At 39.9% G+C, this 26,724-nt stretch overlaps 3 protein-coding genes across 12 annotated transcripts in view; 2 read left to right on the top strand and 1 right to left on the bottom strand.

Annotated features, from left to right (window-relative positions):
• Positions 1 to 17,053, top strand: part of LOC102693327 (DNA topoisomerase 1) — a 68,148-nt gene extending 51,095 nt beyond the window's left edge. For all 10 annotated transcript variants that reach the window (XM_069181155.1, XM_069181152.1, XM_069181153.1 and 7 more), the window contains 6 exons: positions 724 to 792; positions 10,096 to 10,210; positions 12,157 to 12,284; positions 15,500 to 15,594; positions 16,340 to 16,489; positions 16,888 to 17,053. In XM_069181155.1, the coding sequence (XP_069037256.1) occupies positions 724 to 792; positions 10,096 to 10,210; positions 12,157 to 12,284; positions 15,500 to 15,594; positions 16,340 to 16,489; positions 16,888 to 16,990 (660 nt within the window). In that variant the 3' untranslated portion in view covers positions 16,991 to 17,053. The remainder of the gene's footprint in view (positions 1 to 723; positions 793 to 10,095; positions 10,211 to 12,156; positions 12,285 to 15,499; positions 15,595 to 16,339; positions 16,490 to 16,887) is intronic.
• A 3,046-nt stretch (positions 17,054 to 20,099) lies between these two features.
• On the bottom strand, positions 20,100 to 25,291 carry hsbp1b (heat shock factor binding protein 1b). The gene is made up of 4 exons (XM_006641268.3): positions 25,097 to 25,291; positions 23,737 to 23,803; positions 22,541 to 22,671; positions 20,100 to 21,493 (listed from the first exon to the last, which is right to left on the bottom strand). Exons 1-4 carry the CDS (start codon positions 25,139 to 25,141, stop codon positions 21,482 to 21,484), a joined length of 255 nt encoding a protein of 84 aa, XP_006641331.1. The 5' UTR covers positions 25,142 to 25,291; the 3' UTR covers positions 20,100 to 21,481.
• The window catches only part of LOC102693725 (solute carrier family 66 member 2), a 49,134-nt gene continuing 45,066 nt past the window's right edge, over positions 22,657 to 26,724 (top strand). The window contains exon 1 of the mRNA XM_015368152.2: positions 22,657 to 22,776. The gene's annotated coding sequence lies outside the window, so the exon portion shown is untranslated. The remainder of the gene's footprint in view (positions 22,777 to 26,724) is intronic.

The raw sequence follows: 26,724 nt of genomic DNA, 5'->3' as shown, positions 1-26,724 counted from the left end.
GACTAGCTATGCTTCTTGGTCCGTTATTGAGAGGAAAGTCTGTTTTAAAATCTGTATTACCGATGTTACAGACAAAATTCCCCTTTTAGCAGATTTTAGAACTCTGTTAAAGCTAAGTCTGTTAAACTGAAGGTTTACTGTAACTGATAAAAGGGCTGTTTTCAAAAGTATGGAGGCAAGACTGAGATTCATTATAATCCCTAGTCGACTCTGGGAATTGAGAATCACATTTGTTGGCTTTATCCTACCCTCCAATAACTTCCACCACATCCAAGTGAACTCTCAGTAAATCTGCCTGACGACCATTTCAGCCGCATTTTACAGATGTAGGCACCTCTGCAGGAGCCAGATGAGCACTAAGTCTGAGTTTCCCTGGGGATAATTCACTAACAGCGGCACTTGACATATCTGTTGTTTATTTCTATTTGGGTGCCACTGTGTATAACCTTTTATAAGGCCATCAGACTACAAAAAAAACAAATACTACCTTAATAAAACAAGAACATTTGGCATTTGTTGTTGTTATTTGCTAAGCAGGGGTCCTTTTCCAGAGCAGAGTACCTGCCCTTTACCTCTTTCAGGTGATGGTACACCCAGAATCTCAAGCACTGCATTGTAGTGGGACAGAACAAAAATAAAAAAGAAATCTCTGGGAAACCATTTTATTTAATATGATCAAGCACTGGAAACTGTAAAATTTATCTTTAATTTTTATATTTCCAGGTCTTCAAAAACCTGAAACTTTTCATGGAGGACAAGCAGCCTGGTGATGATCTGTTTGACAGGCTGAATGTAAGTATATTAAGCCCATTTGTCCTGCAAAAACTTCCCTTTGAGCCTGGAGATAATGGTCTTTCTTCCCAAATAATCATTGCATCAGTGCAAATTAAGTTCTCCAGCTGTACCAGCTAAGAAATCAACAAAAAATGTAAGAAACAGAACCCACAGAGACTAGATTACAGGAGTAATGTTGTTTTTGGGATGTGCGAGGATCAAAGCGGTATGTTTCAATCAGTGAAAACTGTTACGGATGTACAATATTCTCCACTTTGCAAAATAAATCCTTTCAAAATGTTGTCCAGGGTGAGAATTGAGATGCTGGAGGAAAATGTGCCTGGAGCACTTCTCATTGGAAGTGATAAGTTAGTCAGTGTTAAGTCAAAATTATCTTGAAGGGAGAAAGTGAAAATTTCACAATGTTACAGCCATAAATTACATAAAGGAAAGCCACTGGTAACATTGGTTTAACTTACAGTAAAGTTTAATTTGTTCACAAGCAACAAATAATATTAAAGTGTGGGAGCCTCCATTGTACTACTGTATTTCTTGAATGGGGCTAACCCTCACGTGATACAAGTTCAGTTTTCGTCTGGCAAGCTGCTTCTTTGTGCTTTGCTTTGTCAACCCCCTTCCAGTATGCAGTTTCAGGTTTCTTTGGTGCTACCTTGTGTTTTGACCGTCTGGAATGTTTACCATTCCTCATATGTGAGCGTCTATCCATCGCCACCCATTCTGGTGTCAGAAATGATGAATTCCCGGGAACGTGACATTTCTAAATCCCTTGGGTACACTAATGAATCCGTCCAGTTTTGACAGCAGCTAAGCTGGCGTCACAGCTACAGTATAGTGTGTGAGGATGATCATGATGTTAAAATGCCTCCAGAATCTATAGTCGTTTAAATTAAGTAGACTGTATTAGAAATAAACATTACAGGAAGAAAAGCTTTTGTGTATGCCAAGAATGTGTTAAGTTGCATTGTTTTCTTCCATTAAATACAGCGACTATTTTCTCATGCATGTGCACAAGGTGCTGATTTTCTACAGCTGGTTCTACAGTTTCAGCTGTTTATAAGACACTATCTCTGTGCCTCAGAATTTTTAAACCACATAGGACTGTGACTTGGCTCGTGCAGCTGAATGCCACTCCAAGGCTATAATTACTTCATTACTGTGGCAAAACAAGCAAGTAGCCCAACGACCCACTTGATTGCAGTAATTAAGGGATTGAAAACTCTGTGTATCTGTTATAAAACAGGCCCCCAGAATGTCAGAGTTCCTCAACTGTCCCAAAGATGAACTTTGTATTTCCAAACAGAGCTGTATACATCACTTTGGGATGCTGCATTTGTTCAGTGACGCAAAAATACTTAGATCAAAAGGATCAAGGGCAAAAGCCTCAGAAAATGGCAACAGCTCTGCTTGGACAGATTGTCGGATTAAAGCTGTTGTTGTTACACAACTCATCCACTTTATTCACCCTGTGGTCCATTAAATATTCTAGAAAACTTTCAGTCTGACATCTTCAGTGGTTTATGTGAAACCTTTGAAATGCCGGCAGGGTTCTGTGTAAATTAAAGGGTCTGCAGTCCAGATGTTTAATAATTAAAGCTTCAAATAAAAAAACATCTAAGAAACATCTTCAGGTTTAACGGAGACAGGTATCAAAATGGTTACTTTTTTAGCTGTCCCTGCTGTTCACACATTGTTAGAGGCTTTCACTGATATTTAGGTCATTGGATTTTTATGGTGACTGGTTAAGACTTTCCTAACCCTGCTTAGTTCCAAATTATTTCCTTGACTAATGCCCACTGCTTATCACCCTGTACAGCATTACAGAGTACGTTCCACAGCCTGTACTCAATGTGGTTCAGAGTTTTTTTTTTTCTGGTACTTCATATAACCTGAGTCCTAAAGTTGAGGCATATAAAGATAAATATCCATGCTCATCTTGAGTCATTTACAGTAATACAGCTTCAAAAAGTCATCCCTATTTATTTTTTAATTTTTGAAATGATGTTGCAAGAACAGCATTAGGATGAAATGAAGCAGGCAAAATCAAATCAAAATCAGTGGTAACAAGCTGCATTGTCATATACATATACTGCACCTCTGGGGGAGCTGAAATTATTTCCAGTCTCTTTACATATGTATATCTATATTCTATGGCTAAAATATCTTTAATATGTGTGGGTGTATGTAGAATGTGTCTGATACATTTCCGCATAGAGTTGATCTTTTTTTCTCTCCTTATCTCTGTTTTCTCTGATTATCACGTCCTGAGCAGCAAGTCTGTTTGCCTAGAGAGCCCACTATTTCATCCACCATTCTCTGATATCAGATGCTGCTTGATATCGGCTCTCTTCAGCTGATCTCTGGAGCTTTCTTAGGGTCAATAAAGTGTTGCCCTATATCTTGTGAGATATGAAATGAGCAAAGGGAAAAAAACTCGTGTGGGATCCTGGTCCAGGGACAAACAGAAGAGCACTATTCCTGGCGAGCGGCCAGACCCCGGTACAGCGGAACGTCGGTCTGTCTTCAAAAGAGTCAGCCCCCTCCTCTCTCCTCACTCTCCCTCAGTCGGTTCTTTTTGTGGCCTGTAGACACCTGTCAGCTTAGTATGACAGCTACAGACAAGGCAGGAAAGTGATTCTAAAACTGTTTTCCAAACCCCCGGTTGTCAAGCTGAACTGCAGCAGAATGCACAGTCTGGGAGTCCCTGGGTTATCACGACACTGCTTTTTGGGCAAATGGCTCTTAGTGAATGAGTGGGGGCTGTTAACCCATAGAAAGGTATTGGAACATTATAGCATTATTGCAATAAAGGGTTTACCTGCTCCGCCACTAGTCTTCCCCAGACAAGCCCTATCACTTGTAGTTAATTCCTCAGGAAAGATTCCCTTATGTTGTACTGGGTAGTTTTCCACCTTTGTCTCTGCTTTTTGTCATTTCTCTACTCAACTTTCACGTTTTCTAATGACTTATTTTTCTAAGCTTATTGGCACGTGCTGCCCATTCTATCTGTGTACATTTGTTAGTTTACCCGCTTTAGACAACAGGTCTATCCATAGAGCAAATTCACTTTTAATTTCACTTCACTGCTAAACTTCAGAAAGAGTACCGGGTGCCGACTCTCATCCGTATCTTTTCCGATACTCAGTGTCTGTTTTTCATACAGTAAGTGACCTGGTTTAAAAATCCACTGAACTTTTGCCATATTCAGTATTCTTTTAAAGAAAAAAAACACAAAATGTTTCTCTTCACAGAGCTTTGCGGTCTTGGTGTGAGTACCTGAGTATTTTCCGAGAGTGGAGACTATTCCCCAAACGGGGAAATTCTGTCGGAGCCAAGACAGGAGGTTAAAGATTGCGGGCACACCTCAGTGAACAGTTAATAAGAGGTTGAGCAAGCAAAGGTGTTATTAAAAAGGCAGCAGAGGACAGAAATAGCCAGATTTAACAAGTGCTTTAGCCCCAAACTGGAGTTTACACTATTTGCTGTGAAAATGAATTCTCTCTGGTTTCAGTTAAGCAGTAAGCAGAGCTAAGCTGCGTTCTAACCTCTTCAGGCAGCTGATTTTTCAATACTGGCACAAGCTGTGCTATATGGGGGCAACGTGAGGATGCAAATGGTGATGCTTTTTAACAGTTTCTGTGGCACAAATCTGCAGCTAGAAACTTTTTTGTTGCGCTGCGTTTGTGGTTTTGTAATAGATGCTGAAAAAGGAGCCAGGACTCCCACAGCACAGCTTTATCAATGTCCATACTTAATTAAACAGATGGCTTTCAAAGGCGCCTGTTCTGAGGAATTTGACCTCATTGCGTCCGTTCCATAACAGATTTCATATTACTCCTGTAAGCGCCAGTTAAGACCATCAATTCCGTTTTTAATGATCTCTGTCAATGCATTGTGAGGCCACTGATGCATCTCACACGAGCTTCTAAATTTTCTGTGTACTTCCTGAGAAATAAAACTAGAATAACCGCCTGATGGGCTTGAAGAGGTCAAAATCACATTATCTGACAATGCACAGGAAAATCAAAAACATCAACTGCACCCTGATCAATCATCTTTACCTCCTCCTTGAAAACCTAAGATCTGAATGATGTGAACATTTTCTGCTGTTCCTGCTTCACAGAGGTTTTTTTTTTCCAACTGGGTTTTCAGAACCAAGGAGATCTTAAGGTTCTGTTTTCTGAATCATCAACATTTTCTGGAAATAAAAATATAGAGCTAATGTAGTCATGCTACTTGATTATATTACAAGTGATTTCAATACAAGCGATCTGTTTCTGGGTTCCTACTTTGGAGTAAGAGGTTTCTGAAGTAATTTCTGCGCAGTTGGTAAGGACTATTTGGCAGGATGTGCTCTTGCTGTTGCTATGCCAACCTGTTTGGTTTGCCTGAGAAGTCTGCAAGTTGAAACCCACATTTTGCAGCATGGGGTCTCACACGTGGCTCAGTCAGTAAAGGTGTTCGCCCCTGCACAGGCTCATCTCGGTGATCACAGGTTTGAGCCTGGCTCATGTCACTAGCCGACTGTGACTGGGATTCTCCGAACAATAGTGCACTATTGGCTGAGCGCCGCTGAGGGCATGCTGGGATAAGTCAGCTCTCTTGGCGACCCTGCAGTTTCCTGGGTGCTTGTTGGCATGCGGTGCTGCTGTGGGGCATGTGTCCCTCCACCAGTCAGCACCTGACCTCCGAAAGGGATGTGTCAAAAGACACAAGCTTGAAGGCAGGCGGGTTGGAGTCAGCCTGCAATTCCTGACTCTCCACCGTGTGCTGTTATGGGGCTCAGAGCTGCGAGCCGAGATGTGAACAACACAGTTGATTTGCAAATCAAATGGGTGGAACAAAAAAGTAACTAAGGATTCCAAATGTAGAACGGGAGATGCGAGTAAGCATTTGCCTGTTGCATGATGGCCCTCAATATGTACTGTATGAACCACCATTAGATCCAGATTTGTGTGCTTAGTATAATTAAATTCTAATTTAGAATGCAAATTCATGATCCTGTTTTTAATCGGGTCCCTAGACTCTTAAAGGGTGAAGTTAAACCTCATGTCATCTTGTCTCCTGTTAGGAAGAGAACAATCCCAAGCCTTCACCTGGGCTGTCTGAGCATAAGTGATCAGTATGAGAAGCGGTGGCTTTGGTTATTTTTTATTTTCATGGAGATTAGAGTGTTTTGCAGCATCTAAAGATAGATATGAGAATCATAAGAGGATTGATTCCAAGCAAAATTATATTGATTTTGATTTTTTGGTCAGTGGAATGGAGTTGTCTGCCTGTGGTCTAAATGCATCTTTTATACTTCAGTTTCTATTAGAAGGAAATTAGTAATTGCATCTTCTGACTGTGACAGATTCCACTGCAAAAACTGCTCTTGATAGAAACTTTCTTCCATTACTCAGCTGGTACTTTGAGATACTTATTGCCAAAAAAAAACAATTTAATCGGTTATTTAATCCCAATGTTATAAAAAAATCTCTTTTCGATATTTGGTTTTCTTTCCGTAACAGCAGAAGACATGCAGTACATCAGTACCACAGCCCCATCTAGGGATAGTGAACTTGAACTGCAGCTTGTTAAGTATCTTTCATTTTATATGTAATAAAGTAAACATAGTGTCTTTCAGAGTATTATAAGGTGGGTTTACTTCATGGTATTTGTTTATATAAAATCCTCTACAATATATATGCACAGTATTAAATACACATATACAATTCTCAACAATAATGTCAAAATTCTTTCTATTAATATTAAGATCAGGGCTCTTGTTTTCATTTACCTTTGTTGCTGTAGCAAAGGATTAGTTTCTTAAGTCTGTATATTCAGTGTGAAGAGCGTTCTCAGACCATCAGTAAGAATGGTACTACGTCGGTGGCTGCAGAAAACGAAAATAACTTTGGAAAGGCTTTGTTCTCATTTTTGGCAACTGAAGAAATTCAGTTGCAGCGGGGAGATCTCTGCCAGTTAGAGATCTTCTGAGATAACAGCGTGTTTCTTTCTTATCTTCTTTTATTAATGTTGCCTTACTGCTTGAGTGATATTGTATTGCTGCAGTCAGCAGTCTTTTCAAGAAACGCTTATACGACGAGCTTCTGTGTCAGCAGGAGGTCTGACCTGACTATAGCATTATAAAATGAATTATCACGTCTTTCCGCCCACTGCTCCTGAATGTGGAGTGTCATTCTGATTGTAAATGGGAAATGTAACCAGAAGTTACAGATTTACCTCTGGCTGTGTAATTTTGCTTTAACTTTGATTAACATCAGACATGCCCTTTTAGTGCGTAAGGTTAAATGGCCTTTCATCTTTCATAACCTGTCATGTTCCTAGAGGGATCATCATCAGCCCAGAACTACAAGTAAATGGATTAAATGAAAAATGTACAGTATTTAGGTTTTATTAGTTTGTTACAGTATCATCTGGAATTTAATGGAATTCATCTTACCCATAACATTAAGCACTTTTGTCATCAGATTTACAGTAACGTTTAAAATCTAACACAACCCGATTGATTGTTCCTACTCAGAGCATTTGGATATTTATATAAAATTTGGACTTTTTTAGTGATTTATTTTGCCTCAAGATACCACATTTGAAATAATTTTCAAGATTTATTTTCTCGCAAATGTTCTCAACTTCTCTATTCTAAACTTGATTTGACAAGACTTTTGTACCTGATATTCTTCTCATATACCCACACTATTTCCAAGGACAGGGGTATTGCTATCCCACACTTCTGTCCATCCAGGTTTTAAGTTCACTCATAGCAAAAGTGCTGAATTCAAATCCAGAAAGGAGGTAGAGTGCTCCCACCCCACAGTATCATGCATATGCAATACTTACCTCTTACCTCTCTTTAGGATACGACTAGGATAAGACTTACATCTTACCTCTCTTTAGGATAGCAGTGGTTTCTGATCATTGTGTTTCAGTACAACATTGAAGAACGTTTAATGATGTCTATAGTACAACAAATATTATTATACTGTGTCTCTCATGAAGGTGTCAAAATAATCACAAGATGACAAAGCTGTTGTGTGATACACTCCCATTCCAAACTACTGACGGCTGCTGTCATTAATAGTGCTACCATCCATCTGTTGTTTGCCCACGTCTTCCAATTCAAGATCACGTGGCAAGCAGTGGGCACATGGCAGGGTACCCCCTGGACAGGACGCCAGTCCATGGCAGGGCAGTCACAGACACAAACACACACTCACATTAGGGCCAATTTTCCAGAAGCCAATTACCCTGCTAGTATGTTTTTGGAGTGTGGGAGGAAACCTACGTGACCACAGGGAGAATATACAAACCCCACACAGAGAGCACCAGAGGTCGAGAATCAAACCCAGGACCCAACCGTGGAATTGAACTATTGCTCTAACGCTGTCCCTTCCCATTCGGGAAACCTTACATGTTAACTCACAAGAAATGTGGTTAACTACTGTGGTAGAACAATTGAGAACGCTGTAAATCATAATCTGTAACATTTAACTAAGAAGGGTTTCCAGGTAGTTCAGCCAGTAAAAACACTCACACCGAGTGCAGGCTGAGCTGTGTGGCTCTGGTGTCATGAGCATGCTCTTCCCTCTTCGCTCTCTGTGTGGCTACAGGAGTCCCTGCTGTAAACCGAGAGCTAAAGAAACAATTTACTGTACCATTCCAACTGGGGTGCACATGAGATAGAAAATAAAATACACATTTTCAGTGGACTGACTTGGACTTTACTAATGTTAACTTGACCTGAGTTTCATAGGCGTAGGGAAATAACAGCACTAGGCAGGTGATGCTGTATTCAAGTCAAGTTCAAGTTTGTGGTTATACTCATATACAGGTATATGGTATAACAAAATGCTATTTAGCTAGCTTTCAGATGATAAGTAGTACAAAAAAACAACAATACAATTGTATAATAAAAGAAAGACAGACAACAGGCAGTGTGCAAGATTAGAGGTAGATTTCAATGTGTGTTTGAGTCCAGCTGTCTTGCCTGCGGTGCACCCCTTGTATGCTGCTTTTTGCTGCAAATGTGCACTTAATTACTGGAGGCTGATTTCTTAATTACCTCTTTTAATTGTTTTCTGTGTATTCATGGTTTCTGAAGTAACCTGCTGTAAGTGTGTAGGTGCCAAGACTTTCATAAAAAAAGTGTTTATTATATTCGCAGCTTGATTATTAAATTGTGGCTCCCCTAGAGCATTGACTGGATACCAATTATTACAGCACAGACTTAGGTAGGAATTATGCAGTGTCCAATGCTCACACAATGCCACAAGCAAACCTGACACCTTAAAATCATTTATGGAGGATGTTATAGAAATTTAACAACTTGGCGGTCTCTAACTTACTGTGATTTCCCAAGCGGTAGTGCACAATTATCAGAGCCCTGCTGGATATTGCTTTTGGATTAGTTGGTGAGGGCTCTCTTGGCTCTCTTCTGATGTTTCCACTGCATCTCTGGACTTGCAGTGGCATCACTGAGAACAGTACCACTCTGTCAGTAGATGCTGACTCTCTTGTTAGGTGCATCGTAGCTCATAGTGTGCTGTTAGATCTGTCAGTTGATCGCTGTACAGTACAGGAGTTGTTGCTGTGGCCTGAAATACAAACACCTGGTGATTCCAAGCTGTGTGTGTGTGTAAAGTGAAAACTGCTTTTTCCCCGAGTACAGGTCACGGGCAAGCAGGAGCCCATCCCAGCCAGAAACTGGCACGAGACGGGATACCAGTCCATGATAGGGCACACACAGACATAGACACTTGCTCACACCAGGGCCAGTTTTCCCAGCACCTGTTGGAAACCCACGCAAACACGGGGAGAACATACAGTACAAACCCCAGACAGAGCGCACCCCAGGCCCAGAACTGGACCCAGGACCCACGCGCTGTGAGGCAGCAGTGCTAACCAATGTGTCACTGTGCCACCCATGAAAAATACACATTGTTCAATTAAAAATGAGTAAACAACAGGAAGAGCAATGGCAGACTTAATTTATTCCTTTAACAGTCCTACAGTGGAAGTGTCCATATTCTTGCAGTAAAAGTTGTACGATTCTAATTTGCCATGTTAGAACTGGGGATTAGTAGTGGCCATGTACACAACGCCAATTGCAGTTAACATTTTACATGAAAAATGTTCTCGGGGAAAAGTGTGAATTCAGAATCCCACATCACATCCTTTTCTGCCAAAAGAGAAATAAAGAAGCCCTGTGTGCCACATCTTGACACAGTAGGCTACCTGGCGATGAAGGGAGAACATTCAAGTTGCTCTGACGGGTGACAGCCTGTATTTTGTGTCCTCCAGACTGCAATGCTGAACAAACACCTTCATTCTCTGATGGCTGGCCTGACGGCAAAGGTCTTTCGAACGTACAACGCCTCGATCACGCTGCAGCAACAGCTGAAGGAGCTCACCAACGGTAAGACGCCCTCTGAGGGGGATTGCTACAGTACGTTTCAGGAAAGCACAGTAAAAAATCAGGACAGAATGAGCCTGGAATTCAATGTGAAATGTATAAAATACTGTAGAAACCGAAGTTAACTGGTAGCTGTTGCCGTTGAGTGATGCTTATTTTTAGGTGTATTTTCAGAATGGATTATTAAAAAGGTTACTGAAGCTGAATTGTTTATGGCGATTTTGGATTTTGTTGCCTCTGGACTCGTGCATGTCCTTTGATTGACTATTCTGCTGCCTTGCTTCCTGTGTTTCCTAAATAGGCTGTGTTGCTGCAGTCCTTGCCAAGAACAAGATGCCTTCTGATAATAGATAGATGCTGGTGTATTGTAGGATGGAGCTGTCTGGGGTGGGATGAACACTGTGGGACTAGAAAACCAGGGTTTAACAAATTTCTGCCTCTTTAAAACCAGAGCTTCTTAAGGCCTGTGCAACTGTTAAGTTGGTCTCCACGTTATTAACAGACTGAAGCAAGTGCTTCTGAACAAGGCTCTAAATAAGAACAGAAAATCCTTCTGCCCTGGAGCACAGCTGTAAACACTGAGGTCAGTTAACGTGGGATGCATAGCTGTACAGCCTGTTTTTTCTTCATGTTGGAAAGAGCTGAATCTCATGTTAGAGGTGGGGAATTTGCCATGCATGGCAACAGAATGCACCCTTAGAGCTCACACTTATGGGCATAACGGTGCAAATATAATAACTTGTTAAAAACTGTGTGAGTGTGCAAAGACCATCACTCAAAATCTTTATTACATACACAAAACCATTAAGGCAGCCATGAGAAACTGTGTTCCCTGACTCTTGTTCTTTGACTTTCCTACAAAATTCCATCACTCACAGCACACTGGAAATATCCCCCAAAGCAGAGTTTTGCAAGAACTGTATTAATGCACATAAAGTTGCACACCAGGATGGGGGGGGGTAATTACTACAATATGAACTGAGCAGTACAGCACTGCTGTATTACAAATTGATATAGTAATTAAGTTAGTTCCAATACCAGCCAAACTGCTTTCGCAAACGTTGTTATTTTGGTTTTAATGGAAGTGTCAGTGTTATAGATTATTCCTCGGAGAAAATTGGTTTAAGATATCCTTAATAACCTCTAATTAAATCATAAGCAAATGCTCCAAGGACAAAACCGACAGGCAAATTGATGCATAAAGTACATGGTATAAAGTACTGCTGAACTTCCTGTGGTGTTTGCTACTCATTAGGCGATATAATCAAGATCACAGCTAGAAAGCAGGTTATATGGGTAGAATTGATTTAGCCTTAAATGAGTACTTGCTCAAGAAGACAGTGTTGCTAGAGGAGGGACTTTCCCTGCCTGCTGGGTGTCAAATAAAAACGTCCACCCTTGAAAAGTAGACCAGGGCAGGAGCGGTTCTTCAGGTTTATCTCCTCGAAGCCTGCAGAGGTGGCTCACAGTTGCATGACCACTCAGGGGTGCTGGGTGTTTGAAGCTGGGCAGTGAATCCGCTGTGTCTTGGCTGGTTCCTGTGAGCTCACTGCTCCGTTTGCACAAGCATTAGAATCACAGCTTGGCAGTTTGTGGTGTGGGCTTGCTTGCAGTGTTGCAAAAAACAAGCAATCACGGCGCACATTTTGGAGATTAGAGCCATGCAGTTTGCATGTCTCTTGGTTTGTGTTTATGTAAAATAGAGGAGGAACCATAATACCCCTTTACCAAGTCTGTATGAAGCAAAAGAAATGCAAGAATTATAGAGATTTTTAACAGACTAAATTGCTCCCTTCAAAGTTATCAGTGGAAGGGATTTTTAGCAGCATTTTGACATCAGCTTTAAATGGCCTTTTCTTCAAGGAAACCTTGGAAAGCTGCCCAATTGCAGTATTTTGTTATGGTGTAACAGGGAATTCATAACACAGGTTTTCTCTTCTGCTTTGCAGCGTTGGATAACATCCCCGAAAAGATCTTGTCCTACAACAGGGCTAACCGAGCGGTTGCAATTCTGTGCAACCACCAGCGGGCTCCGCCAAAGACCTTTGAACAGTCCATGGCTAACCTTCAGGCCAAGGTAAGAGAAACTTGCACGTCGAGAAGAAAATGAAAGTGGTTGTTTTCACAGTGGTTGTGTGTGTGTAGTGTGTGAACAGTTAATAAAAATTAACTGGAATGGAAAACTGCATTCCAGATTTTTTTTTCTTGAACCATGTGTTGTCAGACAGCTTATAGAAAACAATTTGAAAAAAAAAATCATTCTACACCTAACATATATTTGAAATGTATTTCATTCCTGGATATCTCTTGATTTTGTTTTGTCACGCAGCAGATACAGAAATTGAAAAAAGTATCAAAGCAGATTAATTAAAATCTGAAAGGAAAGTGCAGCAGCTCTTTTCATTTAAACATCTCCATTACCAAATAAACCGGAATGTTAATTGCTACAGTAAAAACATCTAAACTCTTTGGCATTAATGCAGAAGTGGAACTTAAATGGAAGCATAAGCCAGACAGCTGAATATTAACTGTTCATTCTGTTCTTCTCTTTATGCTCTTTTTATAAAGACTGTCTCTCTCTGTTCACACCATTTCAATCGACTTTCATTTGAGTGGAAGCAGAAAACGTCTACCAAAATAAAAGCTGCCGTTGATTACCAAGTTGTTTTTAAACAACTACACAAGAACTCAATTTCAGCCACTCTTAAGATGAAACTTAATTTTCACCTTTTTCCGTGGCTTTTCGTGATCGCTACTTTCATTTCCAAGTGTATTGCTCTATTTTTAGAATGTAATACTTTTTTTCCCACTTTTCCTTTTCTTAGCTCTGTTTATGGGCTGTTAACACTCAAAATAATCACAGAACAGAAGTTGGATGTTAACAGAACGAATCTCTGTACACAGCAGCCTTGAGCCCAATTCCTCTGCAACACTAGTGAGCGAGCCTGTTTGGTGTTCATATATTCTGAACTTTTGTCCCATTTTGCCATGCAAGAGTCTTATTGTTTATGAGAAGAAGCTGTTCATATGTTATTCATATGTACGGCTGACTGTGTCTTGATTGTTCATACCACAAGGACACACTGTGTACTGATTTTGGCTTTTAGGTCACAGCTGATCCAAATTCACATAGTGATACATCAGGGGTAGGTTTACAGTATGTACACTGCTCTAGGCAGTGAAAAAAACAAACAAAAAGAATGTAGTGCCTGGTTCAGCAACAGTACCATTTACAAATGTATTACCAACAAACAAAAGCCAAACTTTATGCATAGCGATATTCAAAAGATAATAAAACTGTAGCATCTGTAGCATGATGTTTACATGTATTCTTAAACATCTGGAGCAGCACCGTTTGAGTAGAAAATACTTCAATCAGCTGTGAATTAGCCTGAAGAGGACCTGATGTTCCACCTCGCTTTGGCACCACTGATGTCACAATATCAATATCACTCACACGGTTGCTGCCGTCCAGCTTGTGTGTCTGCATTTGATGAACAGTGTTCCAAAGCCAAGCACAGCCCCTTTCCAGAGTCCTGTGTGGAAGCAATCCTGCCCTTTTCTCCATTTTCCGATGCTACAAAGTCAAGAATCCACCTCAATCTACATTTCCTCATTAAGTCTCTTAGGAATTCTAATTCCGTAGGCCAGTTTTATCTTAAAGAAGGGGGTTAATAAGAAAATGCAGATACCAGGTGGTAACAGAATAGGCTTTCAAAGACCTAACACAGAAATATAGCTGCAAGGGCATTTGATCGATGTGAATTAATAAACCCCTCACCAAGAACACAACCTCATTAATGACATTCCCTTATGAGTCTAGCATACCATTATTCTTTAAATTAACTTGTAGCATAATTGACTCAATGTGAAATTGCAGAGCACTGTTTAAAAAATGATGAGGCCAAGCTCATAGGTGTCTGCCTTCGATCCCAGTATAGAGACAAGGAAATGCAGTTCCACAATTATGAATTATCTTTATAATGTGCATCTCAAACTCACAAGGTACATATGCTTATCTGTTCTAATTAGGGTTAGGGCCCCCACCTTTGGTTCAGGTGATGGCCCTCACCTGAACCAAAAATAGCCTTTGTGTCACCATGCCTAATAGGCATTCCCGAGCTCACAACTTAATTCCATTGGTGCCTCCCTACCACCCTACCACTCTTTCTATTACCAGGACCAATGTCAACTTCCCCATCTTGCAACATGAGGAACTCTTTCATCTCATATCGCTGCCCTCCTAATCTGTGCAGCCTTCTTGTTCACAGCTTCTTTAACTGTGCACAGCAACCTTCTAACACCAGGCACCCTCGCCTGCAACGCAACCTGTGGCATCACATGTAAATATATAGCCACACGCATTCAAGGCCCCTCTGGACAATTCCTATTACTCAGATGACATCATGTATTTGCAGCAACCTTATTTACCGCATCTCTTGCAGAAAATGTCCAGCCATTTACATTGGTGAGACAGGAAGAACACTGGCAAACCATTGCAGGGAACATGTCACGGCTTTGAGGATCAAACCGATAGTTCCCCGTTTCATTTCTAATGGCCACTATCTTTCTGATCCCTCTGTCTGCTTTCTCGCAAAGGGGTTTCAGAACTCCTATTGAAGACAGACATTCAAAAAAAAATATTCTTAAATTTGGATCATACCTTCGACCGTCTCGCAATGACTCACTAATCTCTTTCTAAATCTTCTCCGTTCATTTGCTGATTTCAGCTTTCCACACCTCTCCTCATGTTCTCCCCTATTATGGACTCCCATTCTCATCTACTCTGTCTTTTGTTCTCCTATACCTTTATTTTCTTGTCACTTTTTCTCTCTGCCTCACGCCTAAAGAAAAATGTTGTTTCTTTTCTGTACCTTCCAGCATTGAATGAACCTTTGCCTATTCCTAATTAGAATAATATGCCAGTTTGAGAGAATCATGCCTGTGAGTCCATTTGAGCCTAGACATTAGCAGTGATAATTATAGTGTGGTTTAATGTACATTTGATAAACGAAGCGACTGTGTTTTGTCTTTTCACAACTCTCATAACAAAACTCTGCTTTTTAAGGCAAACGGTATACGTTCGTGGACTACAGTTCGTATGCATATGGTATGAATGTTTGGAACGTTTTCTGATCTTTAAAGAAAACTAGTTTTCCCCCTGCCCCAAGGACATCGCACAGTCCCATAAACAGCCTCCAACCCGATTGTCGACAGCTGCTTTTTTAATGGTCATATGCTAATTTTGTTTGTGATAATTCCCCGTCACTCACAGTTAGTTTTTTCTGTCAGATTGACAACAGGAAGGAGCAGCTCTCCTTAGCAAAAAAAGAGCTGAAGCAGGCGAAAAAAGATGCAAAGGACCACGCAGATGACAAGCTCTTAGCGTGAGTGTTAGTGGGCCACTGTGGGGTTGTGGACAGTTTTGTTTGGGTTGTGATGGATGGGTGACTTGCCATTGATTGTGAAGAAAAGGCTTGACATATTTTTTCCTTTTCCTGAGCCATGCTGAAAATTACTTTAAGCCATTAAAAATCTTTACAATTGTTGATTTGGCTCCATTGTTTGAATTGCAGTGCTCTGGGATTTTGAAATGAAAATTTAGATTTTAAGTGCTTCAGAAAAGACCTTGGTTTTAATCTGAAATGTTTTTATGCTCCATGCAAAAGAGACAGTAGATAAATGTCCTCGGAAAATGAAGTGTTTTTTTTCTCAATTTGTTCACAATATGAATAATTGCAGTTGCATTTCGCTCCAAATGCTGAATCGTACTGCTAACTGCCAGTTAACATCTGTGAAGCAGATGACTCCTGAATAACAGGTTTATCTTCAATTATTTGTGGCTTCATAAGATCTTTATAATGATCATAAATTAAACTGTGCTGTATAATTTTAACCAAGGGTGCAATGCTGTGGTCATTAAGGAGACCTCCATTATTGTGTGCTGTAATTACTAAATTCAGCAATTTAATAAACCTAATGAATATATTTATAATTTTCCTAGGCGTCAGAAAACCACAACAGATCGAGATTATCAAAGCTTGCAGCTGTATGGCATTGCTTTACAGTAACAGACCTAGTAGAGTACAAGGACAGTGTGGCGTATTGTGCAGGTGCTTTTCTCTTTGTCAGCATTGTGGAAAAGAAGAAGAAAGCAGTTCAGAGATGTGAAGAGCAGCTGCTGAAGTTGGAGGTGCTGGCGACGGATAAAGAAGAGAACAAGCAGATCGCCCTGAGCACCTCCAAGCTAAACTACCTGGACCCCAGAATCAGCGTGGCCTGGTAAGCAACAGTCACCACAGCAGGTCATTAAGGCGGCAGCAGTCAGGGAGTAAGACAGTGTTGCAGTGATGTCACTCTGCAGGGCTGTCGAGAGAGGCAGGAGGCTTGGTCTTTTGGCATAGTGGGGTTGGTGCTTGGAAATGCCTCAGACAGCTGTGATAGTATGGTCTTCTGACAAAGGTGCCGTGTACTTCACAGCGCGTGCTGGTCAAGAATGAAAACCGGCAGGTCCTGAGGAGGTTTTTATCCTTCGGAATCTGGTGCGATGGCTTGAGGAAAAATCTTGCGTTCTAGTGGTGTAACAGTTTGTCCGTGGTTGTTGCGAGAAGAAAATAAGTCTCTGAAAGCAGTGGTTTTGGAGACTTACATCGGATACCCCTTTCTCTGGTTTCTTTCAGGTGTCGGAAAATGGAGGTGTCCTTAGAAAAAATCTACAACAAAACTCAGCGGGACAAGTTTGCCTGGGCCATTGACATGACAGAATCAGACTTTGTGTTCTGAACTAGGCTTATGGGTGGCTTTAGGTTCCTCTCTTTGTCCTCAGAAATAAAATGTTAAACTATAGGAATAATATCAAAAGCTTTCGATTTTTAAAAACATGATTGCCCTTTTATTTCTTCAGTGGAGAAGATTTACTGCTATTGTCAATTTTATTGTATTTTTAGAGTATGAAATTTTCATCTTATGCAAGTCCTGTTTTATTAACTATTTCTAATGTTTTCTTTTAAAAAATCAATAAACATTTGTTTTATACACTCCGTGTTGGTATTTGACTATACCTTTTAAATCATTTGAGTTATTTGTGAAATTTGGTGATCCATAATACTACGATGCTTCTGGAAGTGAGTGATTTGTAAATCTGCTTTTACTTGATCGGTCTGAATACATCTCTCAATTCCTATGTTGTAAAACGCATACTGTAAATTAATTTGTCCTGATTGTTCTCATATAGGCTAAAAGGAAATTGTAACTAGAACTAATTTCCCTTACTGTGTGATTCAGTAATCTACTAAATTCACCATGTAGATGTCATGTGCTGAAATATAGGTAAAGCTAACAGTTATGGGTTGCAGTAAAGTTAAAAAATTACAACTCATAAACCCAAACATTTTATAGATAACCCAGAATTAGTAAGTTTTGGTGCATATTTGTCTCCCAGATTTTCTTGAAATCATATAATTGTTGCACCTAAACTTTCAATGCAGTCTAAATGGGATAGTTCTATACTATATCCTTCAGTCAAGTAAGAGAATTCCAGTTTCACCTATTCAACCCATAAAGACACCCTTCTAGTTTCTGATATGAGCAAAGCATTTGAGGCACTGTTCAATTTCTTGACAATTTCTTTGTCTTGTCAGACAAAAGCTGGCTGCTGCATTTAATTAAACCACAGGGAGAAATGTAAACCGGCCTTAAATTATAGAAATCAAAGAAGTCTAATTGTAGTATTGATGGAGAGCAAGAGTTTTGAAAAATGTTTTACAAAATTAATAAGATTTCGAATTCAGCATGTGCAGCTGTGGTATTACATAATGTGCAGAATATATAATGCAGGGAGTTTAATAACCTGCTAAAGTGCAGCATAGTCCTATCTAATAAAGTCAGCGACTGTACAAAACAGTCTGTACCTACATTATTTGAACAATTTAACTTAAGTGTCAGAAATGCACAAGTTCATATTTGTTGCTGTAATCATAAATGTATATCATTATCACTTTTCTTCCAACTTAATTGTAAATTATTTTTAACAGTTGTGAAGTTTTCCTTTCTGTTTTCTGTAGTGATACTTGGGGAAACTTTGGTTCAATTATTCATCTTCCTCAGGCCTTTTAGAGTATTAAGTCACTCTGAGGAAGATTAAAAGGTAAAAAAAAGCAATGTAAAACAAACTTGAAACAGACTGAGCAGCAAGAGGTCACAGATTTTAATGAGTAATTGGTTCATTAAAATTAAAGGCTTAATTATCAGTGCCATCTCCATTTTTAATTCTAACATCTTTAGTCTTATCTCCTGGCACAGTGCAAAATTAATGAGCAGGTCTGCAGCTGGTGGTGTAAGTGATGAGAGGAAGTTGCCTTGAAATGTGAAATTTTTTCAATGACATCATAGTGAGAAGATCTATCAGGCAATCCTTTTTTGGGTTAACTGTTGCTCTTAAAAGAAGTTTTACAGCAAATGCATCTTTTAGGTTTTCTATCATTTACCTGTAAGACGTAACCAGCTTAATTCAGTTGTTTTGGAGCAAATTTAGAATTTACAGGGGGTAAAAACCATTAAACGAAGACACAAAGCCAAAGTCATGCTTCTGTGAGGACTAGAGTCAAAATGCCTTGAAACAGTGTCACAGTACACCCAAATCCGTTCCTAAAGTAACTTGTTCTGCGTGTAGATTTTAGTTTTTGCTGGTTATCCTGCTGTGTTTTTCACACTTCTACCTTAATTGAGATGCGTGATTGACGGCAAAATAACAGTGCTCAGTCACAATTTTACAACTCCACGTTTGCCCAAGCAGGCACACGTAATTCTTTTCATTCAGTTTTTATTGGGCAGGTCCATACAAGGTCTTTTGGCTTCTGATGAATTTGCTAAACCCCCCCACCCCCACCCCAGGCAGAGAGAGGAAAACGTATCGCTTGAGCGCAGGCGTTTTCCATCCCTCCCCCCTCCCCCAGAAAATGTCTGGGTGGCCGTCGTGTTATTCTGTAATTAAGAAGCTAAAAAGAAATCAGCCAAGTAGTAAATGGAAAATTTTATTTGAACCATCTCCTGTTTCATATGAAATATTACATGTGAAAGACCGCAATAATGTCCAATGGTTTAGTTTTTTTTTTTAATTGAACTCACATTTATAATACTTGGGTTTGTATTAAAAATTACTGAAGTGTGTGATGAGCAAAGACTTGTAAGGCAGAGCTGTGGCTTGTGCTGTACACAGTGCTGAGGAATGATGTTCCAAATACGGGTTAAAATAAATCTCCCAAATCATTCACTTGTATTAAATGTTAGCAATCCAAAATCACTACCTACATTTAGCAGAATATTCATGTGATTTTGGAGGATTGTGTGAAGATTATAGCCAGCAGCCATATCACCTTGCAACTCACAACTGGCAGCCCCACTGAAGCAGGTGTGAGCCTGGTCAGTACCTGGATGGGAGACCACCTGGGAAAAACTAAGGTTGCTGCCGGAAGAGATGCTAGTGGGGCCAGTAGGGGGTGCTTATCCTACAGTCTATGTGGGTCCTAATGCCCCCACTATAGTGACGGGGATACTGTACTGTAATAAAAAAAAAAGGTGCCGTCCTTCAGATGAAATGTAAAACTGAGGTCCTGACTCTGTGGTCATTAAAAATCCCAAGGCATTTCTCAGAAAGTGTAGGGGTTACACTTGCTGTCATGGAACTGCTCTGCGAGATGGAATCTGATCGCTATGTGACCGCTTCATTGAACATGAGGTACTTGCTTGGTAGAGTGGAGTCTTGAGGAACACAGTGCTTCACATACTGTTCACTGGACAGATGTATTCCAGCTGTCTGACTCTTCCAATCTGGCAGACAGATCCCTTTACTTGTAGCTTTCTGAGTAATAAATATAACACCAGGAGGCATGAATACCCAACAGTACATTAATCTTTATTAACTGTGACATAGGTTAACAGTTGTTGCTTCATTACATAAAAAAACATTTTTTTGTCCACTTTACTATTCTTGCATGCCCCAGCTGAAGCTCATTTAGAATTTGTGACCAAGCCAAAAATGTACAAAGGATTGTAAAAAAATGTTATGGCAAATAATCCCTGATATTTGTAATTGTCCACAGAATCTATAGCAGTATAAATGTCAACTGCAAAAAAAAGGTAGTGGCTACAGTGTTATGCAAGTCTTCAAACCACAAAGTAATCATCACGTAGAAAAATGTAAGCTGTAAACTTAAAAGGTACTAAAATGATATATTAAAATAAATTTAAATGTGTCTTTCAGGTGGCTGACTTGATGCAGTATTGCATTGGAATTACAAAGGTTAAGGATTCCCTTCTAGGTCCTGTTTGCCAACAGTCCTGGTCGTTTCTTTAGACAACTTCATTCTACAGCGAAGAGATGAGTATGTTACGATTGTGACCTGTCTGATAATGAACAATCACTTTAGCAGTTTCAGGACAAAAAAAACCTACAGCAACCTTTCCTGAGCTGGTACAAAAATGTGCCCTTTATTCTGATTTGTAGGCACCTAATGTGGAAAATAGGGAAACCTGGCTAGCTCAAAACAAACTGCATAAGAAGGAGATACAAGGGTTAAAGACTATATGATCTAATTCAAATCAATTTTACAAAGCTTTTGATTCAGTACCTTTATTTTACTGGGACAGAGCAAACCGAAGTGGACTGAGACTGAACACTCAAATTTACCATTACTTGCAAAACCCTATCTTGTGCATGTATAACATTAATGAGGTGATATACTGTAAAGCCATACACTATCACACAACGCCTCTTCAGTTTGATTTGTGTTTCGTAGGAAACCCATATTCCTCTACAGATATTGATTCTGAATTAAGAATCAATTAATTGCAAAAAATGGCAAAAGCAATGGCAAAAAGCAGACTAGCAAGTGCTGCTTTGTAACCCAAAGCTTAGATTTTATTGTCACACCACTTTTAACAAAACAAAAGAAACATTTTGTAAGAAAACTCTTTAATCGAATGAAATGGAACAAACTCGGATCTCCTCGACTTGGTAAACAGGTAGTGCTGTTAACATTACTGGCTTCAGGTTTGAATAAGTTAAGGGACTTCTATTATAGGTTTTGAAAAGTTCTGTAAAATATCCACATTAGAAAAAAAAATCTTAATGTCCAGTCAGTATGTCAGGAATGCAACCATTATTAGAAGTCAATATAAAAAAAAAATGCTTTACACACCAAGTTGAAATTAAAAAATCATAAACCACTCTGAAAAAAATCTGTTCTTCTCGTAGAAAGAGTTCAGTACTTAGTGTTATTTGGCAACCTGAAAAAGACAGAGAGGTTTAAAGTCAGCTTGTATGTACTTAAGCCTGTTACACATTCACTTCTATCAATCCATCCATTGTCGAACCACTTTATCCAGTACAGGGTCGCAAGGGAGCGGAGCCTGTCCCAGCCAGCAACAGGCACACATCCATGTCTTTAATTTATAAATAAAAGTGTTACAAAAATGTATAAAAACGACTCTGCCTATACAAAGTCTTCAACATTATTCACCAAGAGGTCTGAAATATCACTGCTATTCTCTTGTGTACATTTTTCTCCAATTACTTCTCCAGTAACTCACTTACTTTCACAAATGCTAATGCTTAAACATTTTCATTGAACAGTAAATCCCAGAGCTGTTGTATTTGGACATTGAAGTCAAACTGAGAACAGTTAAATGAGTTTCTCACTGTAACATCCCCCCAGTCGCCCCTGCACACTGTACACAACTTGTTTTAGGAAAGTAGAACTTTCTGAACTCCATGGAAAGAACAGAAGGTGCACAGACACTCCTCTGACATACTGGACACCCCTGCAGTTTGTCACGTGACGGATTTGACTGCGTGCCACTATTAGAGGAAGTCCAGTCTCAGCTGACGTAAGTAAGAGGACCTCAACATGACATCTTTAGAATTCAGACCGGGTTTTTGTCAGGCACACTTTCTGCCATCTCCACTTTCACTTTAAAACAGCAAATCTTCCTCTATTATAACAGTTTAACCAAGCAAACAACCTTAATCCGGCTCCTATTAATTGACTTTTGCTGAAAACTTCTTTGAAATGTTTACTTAAGCTGAAAAGTGAAACAAAGCTGAAAAAGACAAAAACCAAAGCAAATAGGAAAGATGGCTTTAATTCTAACCTTATGTGATCTTTGTACCCCGTCCTCTATTTTAAATACAGTTGAGCTCCTATTGTAAACGACAGCAGAACTGGTTTCATCCCCAGTCCCCCTGCAAGGCATCTAGTAAATGGCTGTGCTGTTTCTGATTTCCTTGAGGAAGGTGGGTTTTGTCGATGCCTACTCTCCATTAAAAGTCGTTACCTTTTTGGCTGACTGCGAGTCCGCGTCCTGGCTGACCTTATTCTCCCCTTCGATCTCCTCCACACCCGCCTGGGTCATCAGGTCTGCGATGTTCCTCTCCAGGTCATCAATGCGAGTGCTCATTTCGTCAAGTGCTCAGGTCAAGGAAAGGCTTCGTTTTTCAAAGAGTTCACCAGAGCTGGCAGCCACTCCCAGCACAGAGCACTGGGCACTGCCCAGTTTCCTACTGTCAGCAGGTAAGCACATTGGCGCAAAGTAAAAATGAGGTGCGGCTTTATTAAAGCAAAATCTGCCTCATTATTAATCATCACAGACACACCTCTTTAAATGATCGTGTTCCTCAGATATTACATCAGTGGGCTTGGATCACTAAATGATCCAACTATAAGACGAGAAGAGGTTATGTTTTTCTACTTTTTGCCACATTTTCATCATTAACCTGAAAATGTCATTGATGATCTTCATATGAAACTGAATGATAATGTATGCTGACCTAAAGCAAAGGATAAGAAGATCTGTACCGTGATAAAGATCTACCATTTCCTTTTTATGGAAAGCCTGCTACTGATGACTGTAACAGCAACCAGATTTTCCCCCATGTTAACTTAAACTAAAGCAGTTGATTACTTATGGGAATATAAGTCTTTATCCAAAACTGTCCATTCTAGGTTAGACTTGTAGGGACCCAAGGTATGAGCAACAGGATAAAGCATCCCTCTTCTGAGACCTGTATATGGCAAGATATCAGATACTACATTTGAATAAAATGACTCACTTTAGAATGAATAATTTTAAAATTAAAATATAAACATGATGAAACATGATGAAGGTTACAAATGAGGTCAGATTGTCAAATTCTGCTTTAAAGTAGAATACCGATCCAAGGATTATATTAATATCTAAAGATACTAGGGAGCAAACCTCATGAATATCACTGGGCAATATGTTCAGTACTTTGACAACTATAAAGAAGTGCCCCTTAATTTCAGTCCTAAAGACTGAAAAATAATGAAGCTGAGAACCTCCCTCTGTAGTTAAAAACATACTCAGTGTGGCCAGGCTACCAGTGTCCTGAGAGTGCCCTGCTTGTCCCCCCAAACTAAGCCTTGTTCTAACCTAATTAATTTGCTTTATTTTGGTAAGAGAATCATGTTCTTCCTATAAGTAAAAAAGGCACAAAAATGAATTCAGGATATTTCTTCCAATGATCTGGTCTGACATGGTCTGGAACTTGTCCTGCATCTGCTGAAGCAATGTCTGGACCTGAAGAAAAAAGAAGGAGATAACGTAATGAGGCTGTTCTTCATAGTGAAAAGAGCACACTAATAATAGAACCTCAAGCAAAAACTGCCATTGGAACGCTGTATCCCAGGAGTTCCTAACCCTAGTCCTGAGGGGAAAATTATCTTCTGGACTTTCGCTTCAGTTGAGATCCTAATTGCAGACTAAGTAACTGAGATTTGGTGTAACTAGCGTCAACCCTGTACTGATTCCCAAGTTTCAGAACTGCCCTTATTCTGGTGTATTCTACACAGCTGTAACCAACTGACCTCTGCAGAAAGAAAAGATGGCGTGTCTGTGTTCATCACCAACTGATCACTAGCAAGAGTCTTGTCTAGTTCTGTGGGCTAAAGTTGTGGAAACTGTACTCCTGACGTTGGGTTTTATTAACACTCTGGAATAACCAAAGAAGTTAAACAGAAGCCTGAACAAGCAAGCCAATTTGTGAAGTCATCGATCAGCACGGGAGATGTAGAGCTCAGCTGGCATGGAACCCAGAAGATAATATTTCTCCAGGACCAGGACTGGGCATCACTGCCGTCTCCTCTTCGTGCGTTTTCCTTGATGAAATGTTAAAATGTGGGAACTTTCATCACAGCACGAATGTGCCTGTTTAGGTGAACTGCGAGCTTCAAGCGACTTCGTAAACAGTACTGGCGCACCGGGCCGGCAGCGATTAAAACAGGCGCTAATTGCTGGTGGGGATGAACTGGTGCAGAAACTATGGTTACGACACAACACAGATGGCGTCCTCCGGTTAACGGCAATCTGGGTTTTACTCATTTATACACAGTGCCCAAACTTCAGTTTTAAACATAGCGGCGTCCGGGCCGGATCTGCACTACAGTATCAGCAGTAAAATGCAACCCGAATGCACTTCCGTTTAATATAATCACACGCGAGGGACTGTTAGAAGTCACATTTTAATCAGATGTTCATTTAGCCATTTTCTTGCCTACTCCATTTCGCAAGACAGGAGGGCAGGCATCAGGGGTGAAAATAACTGACCTCGAGCATCTCATACGTCCTCAATTAAACTGATCAAATACACACTGCTTATCGCGGTTTCAATCCTAATCTAAACACGCCTAATCTCGTTTTGAAGATGCCACATGCCAGGTGTTTGACGCCTAGTGAACGATACGGTTTTAGAGCTCCCCTTGCCAATTCAAAATTGCACAAACGATGAAAGTGGGATTTACAGTACATACACAGCAGCAATCAACAAGGCCCCGCGTCCCTTCGGAGAAACAGCTGCTTCCTTTTCGCACTTACCACAGCTGTAAGGTCCTGTACCGACTTCGGATCCGTTTCCGACATGTTCACTGATAAGGTGTTTTACACCTTCCACGCCTGGATATATTGTTTCTGTGTTGAAAATCCTCCAGAATATGAGCGATCACCACTAGCACCAGAGTGAACCAGACACAAACCGTGAGGCTTTGGGCGAGATCTCGCGAGAGCAAGTGTGCGCGATTTCACTGAGAGTGCTCATGGGATCTGTAGTTCTTCTTCTTCTTCTTCTTCTTTTTCACAGCCTTAGTCCCAGACTGTCCTGGGGTCAGATGCTTTGGTTGCTCTTCTCCACTTGTCTCTGTCGAGCACATCTTCCTCACTCACTTCACATACCTCCATATCTTTTCTCCCACAATCTATCCATCTCTTTCAAGACTTCTTGATGTCCATTATTTAAAACCCGGAGGTGAATAACATTTTGTTTAATTAATTAGCGTTTCGTCTAAGATCTAGAAAACAAATGTCACACAAGTTTCATTTTCAATAAAAATATTTCGTTTGTATCGTAGGGGCGCATTAACTTGTTCTGTATTTATTTTTCTGTTGTAATCCATCTGACCAAAGGGTGCATGCAAACATGCAATATAAAATACAAAAAAAAATGTTTTCCTTACTAATGTCCTCATATAGATCATGTCGGTAATTCATAAAAAGATGAAGAGAACGTCTGAACATACTGGACACATTAAAGTGTAGAAACAGGAAAAAAGAATGCACTTTTATGACCAAGTTGGTTAACGTTATAAATCTAAAACTGTGTATCAGGAAAGAAGAAAAAACAGAATCATTAACAGCCTCAAAGTTGTACGAGTTAAAGGAATTTAATATTTTTAATTTCGAACCAAATCAAAACGTAGAAATTTATTTTAACTAAGTAAGGATGACTGAAAATTACTGTTACTTTGAGCTCTTTAACGATCTTATTTGTAATCTTATTTAAAAAAAGAATAACGAAGAATGTTACAATTAATATGCTGGCTGTATAAATGATATCTCTTCAAGGAGGGTGCTACATGTACAGTAGTTTGTGAAGTATGTAAAAAGTCAGATTGTCAGAGTCAGTTTGATGGGAGACTTCAAGCTCAACAATGAGACAAACACTTGAAAATCAAAAGTGGAAATGAAGAAATCAAGCGTGTACTATATAGATTTAAAATACGATTCTTGACTGGGAAGCTGTGTCAGCGTGCATTATCTGCAATGGAACATGTAAAGGTTCATTTCAGACTGAAAAGCAGAAAGAAGAAACAATAAAACGATTTTAGAATTCTGGCCGTCACAGAGGACAGTCACCACCCCGGGCATGAGCTCTTCACCCCACTGCCCTCAGGCAAGAGATAAAGAGCATACGGACACTTACCACTAGATTCTTCAATAACTTCTACCCACAAGCAGAGCGATTGGCGAACACATTTGGCCATGTCCCTCGGACCACACCTACACCATCTACCTCATTATAATTTCTTAATTATTGCACATCTCCAGTCATTGTTTACACGTCTGTATTGTTTACATTCAAACTGTTTACTTGTTTACTTGTACATTGTCTACTGTTTGTATATCGTCTTGATGCACTGTCTGCACTGTGTTTTTACACTTGTTTTAAT

This window comes from Lepisosteus oculatus, chromosome 20, assembly GCF_040954835.1.
Source record: "Lepisosteus oculatus isolate fLepOcu1 chromosome 20, fLepOcu1.hap2, whole genome shotgun sequence".
NCBI lineage: Eukaryota > Metazoa > Chordata > Actinopteri > Semionotiformes > Lepisosteidae > Lepisosteus > Lepisosteus oculatus.
The sequence above is the reverse complement of the archived record's forward strand: the minus strand, read 5'-3'. Positions and strand labels throughout refer to the sequence as shown.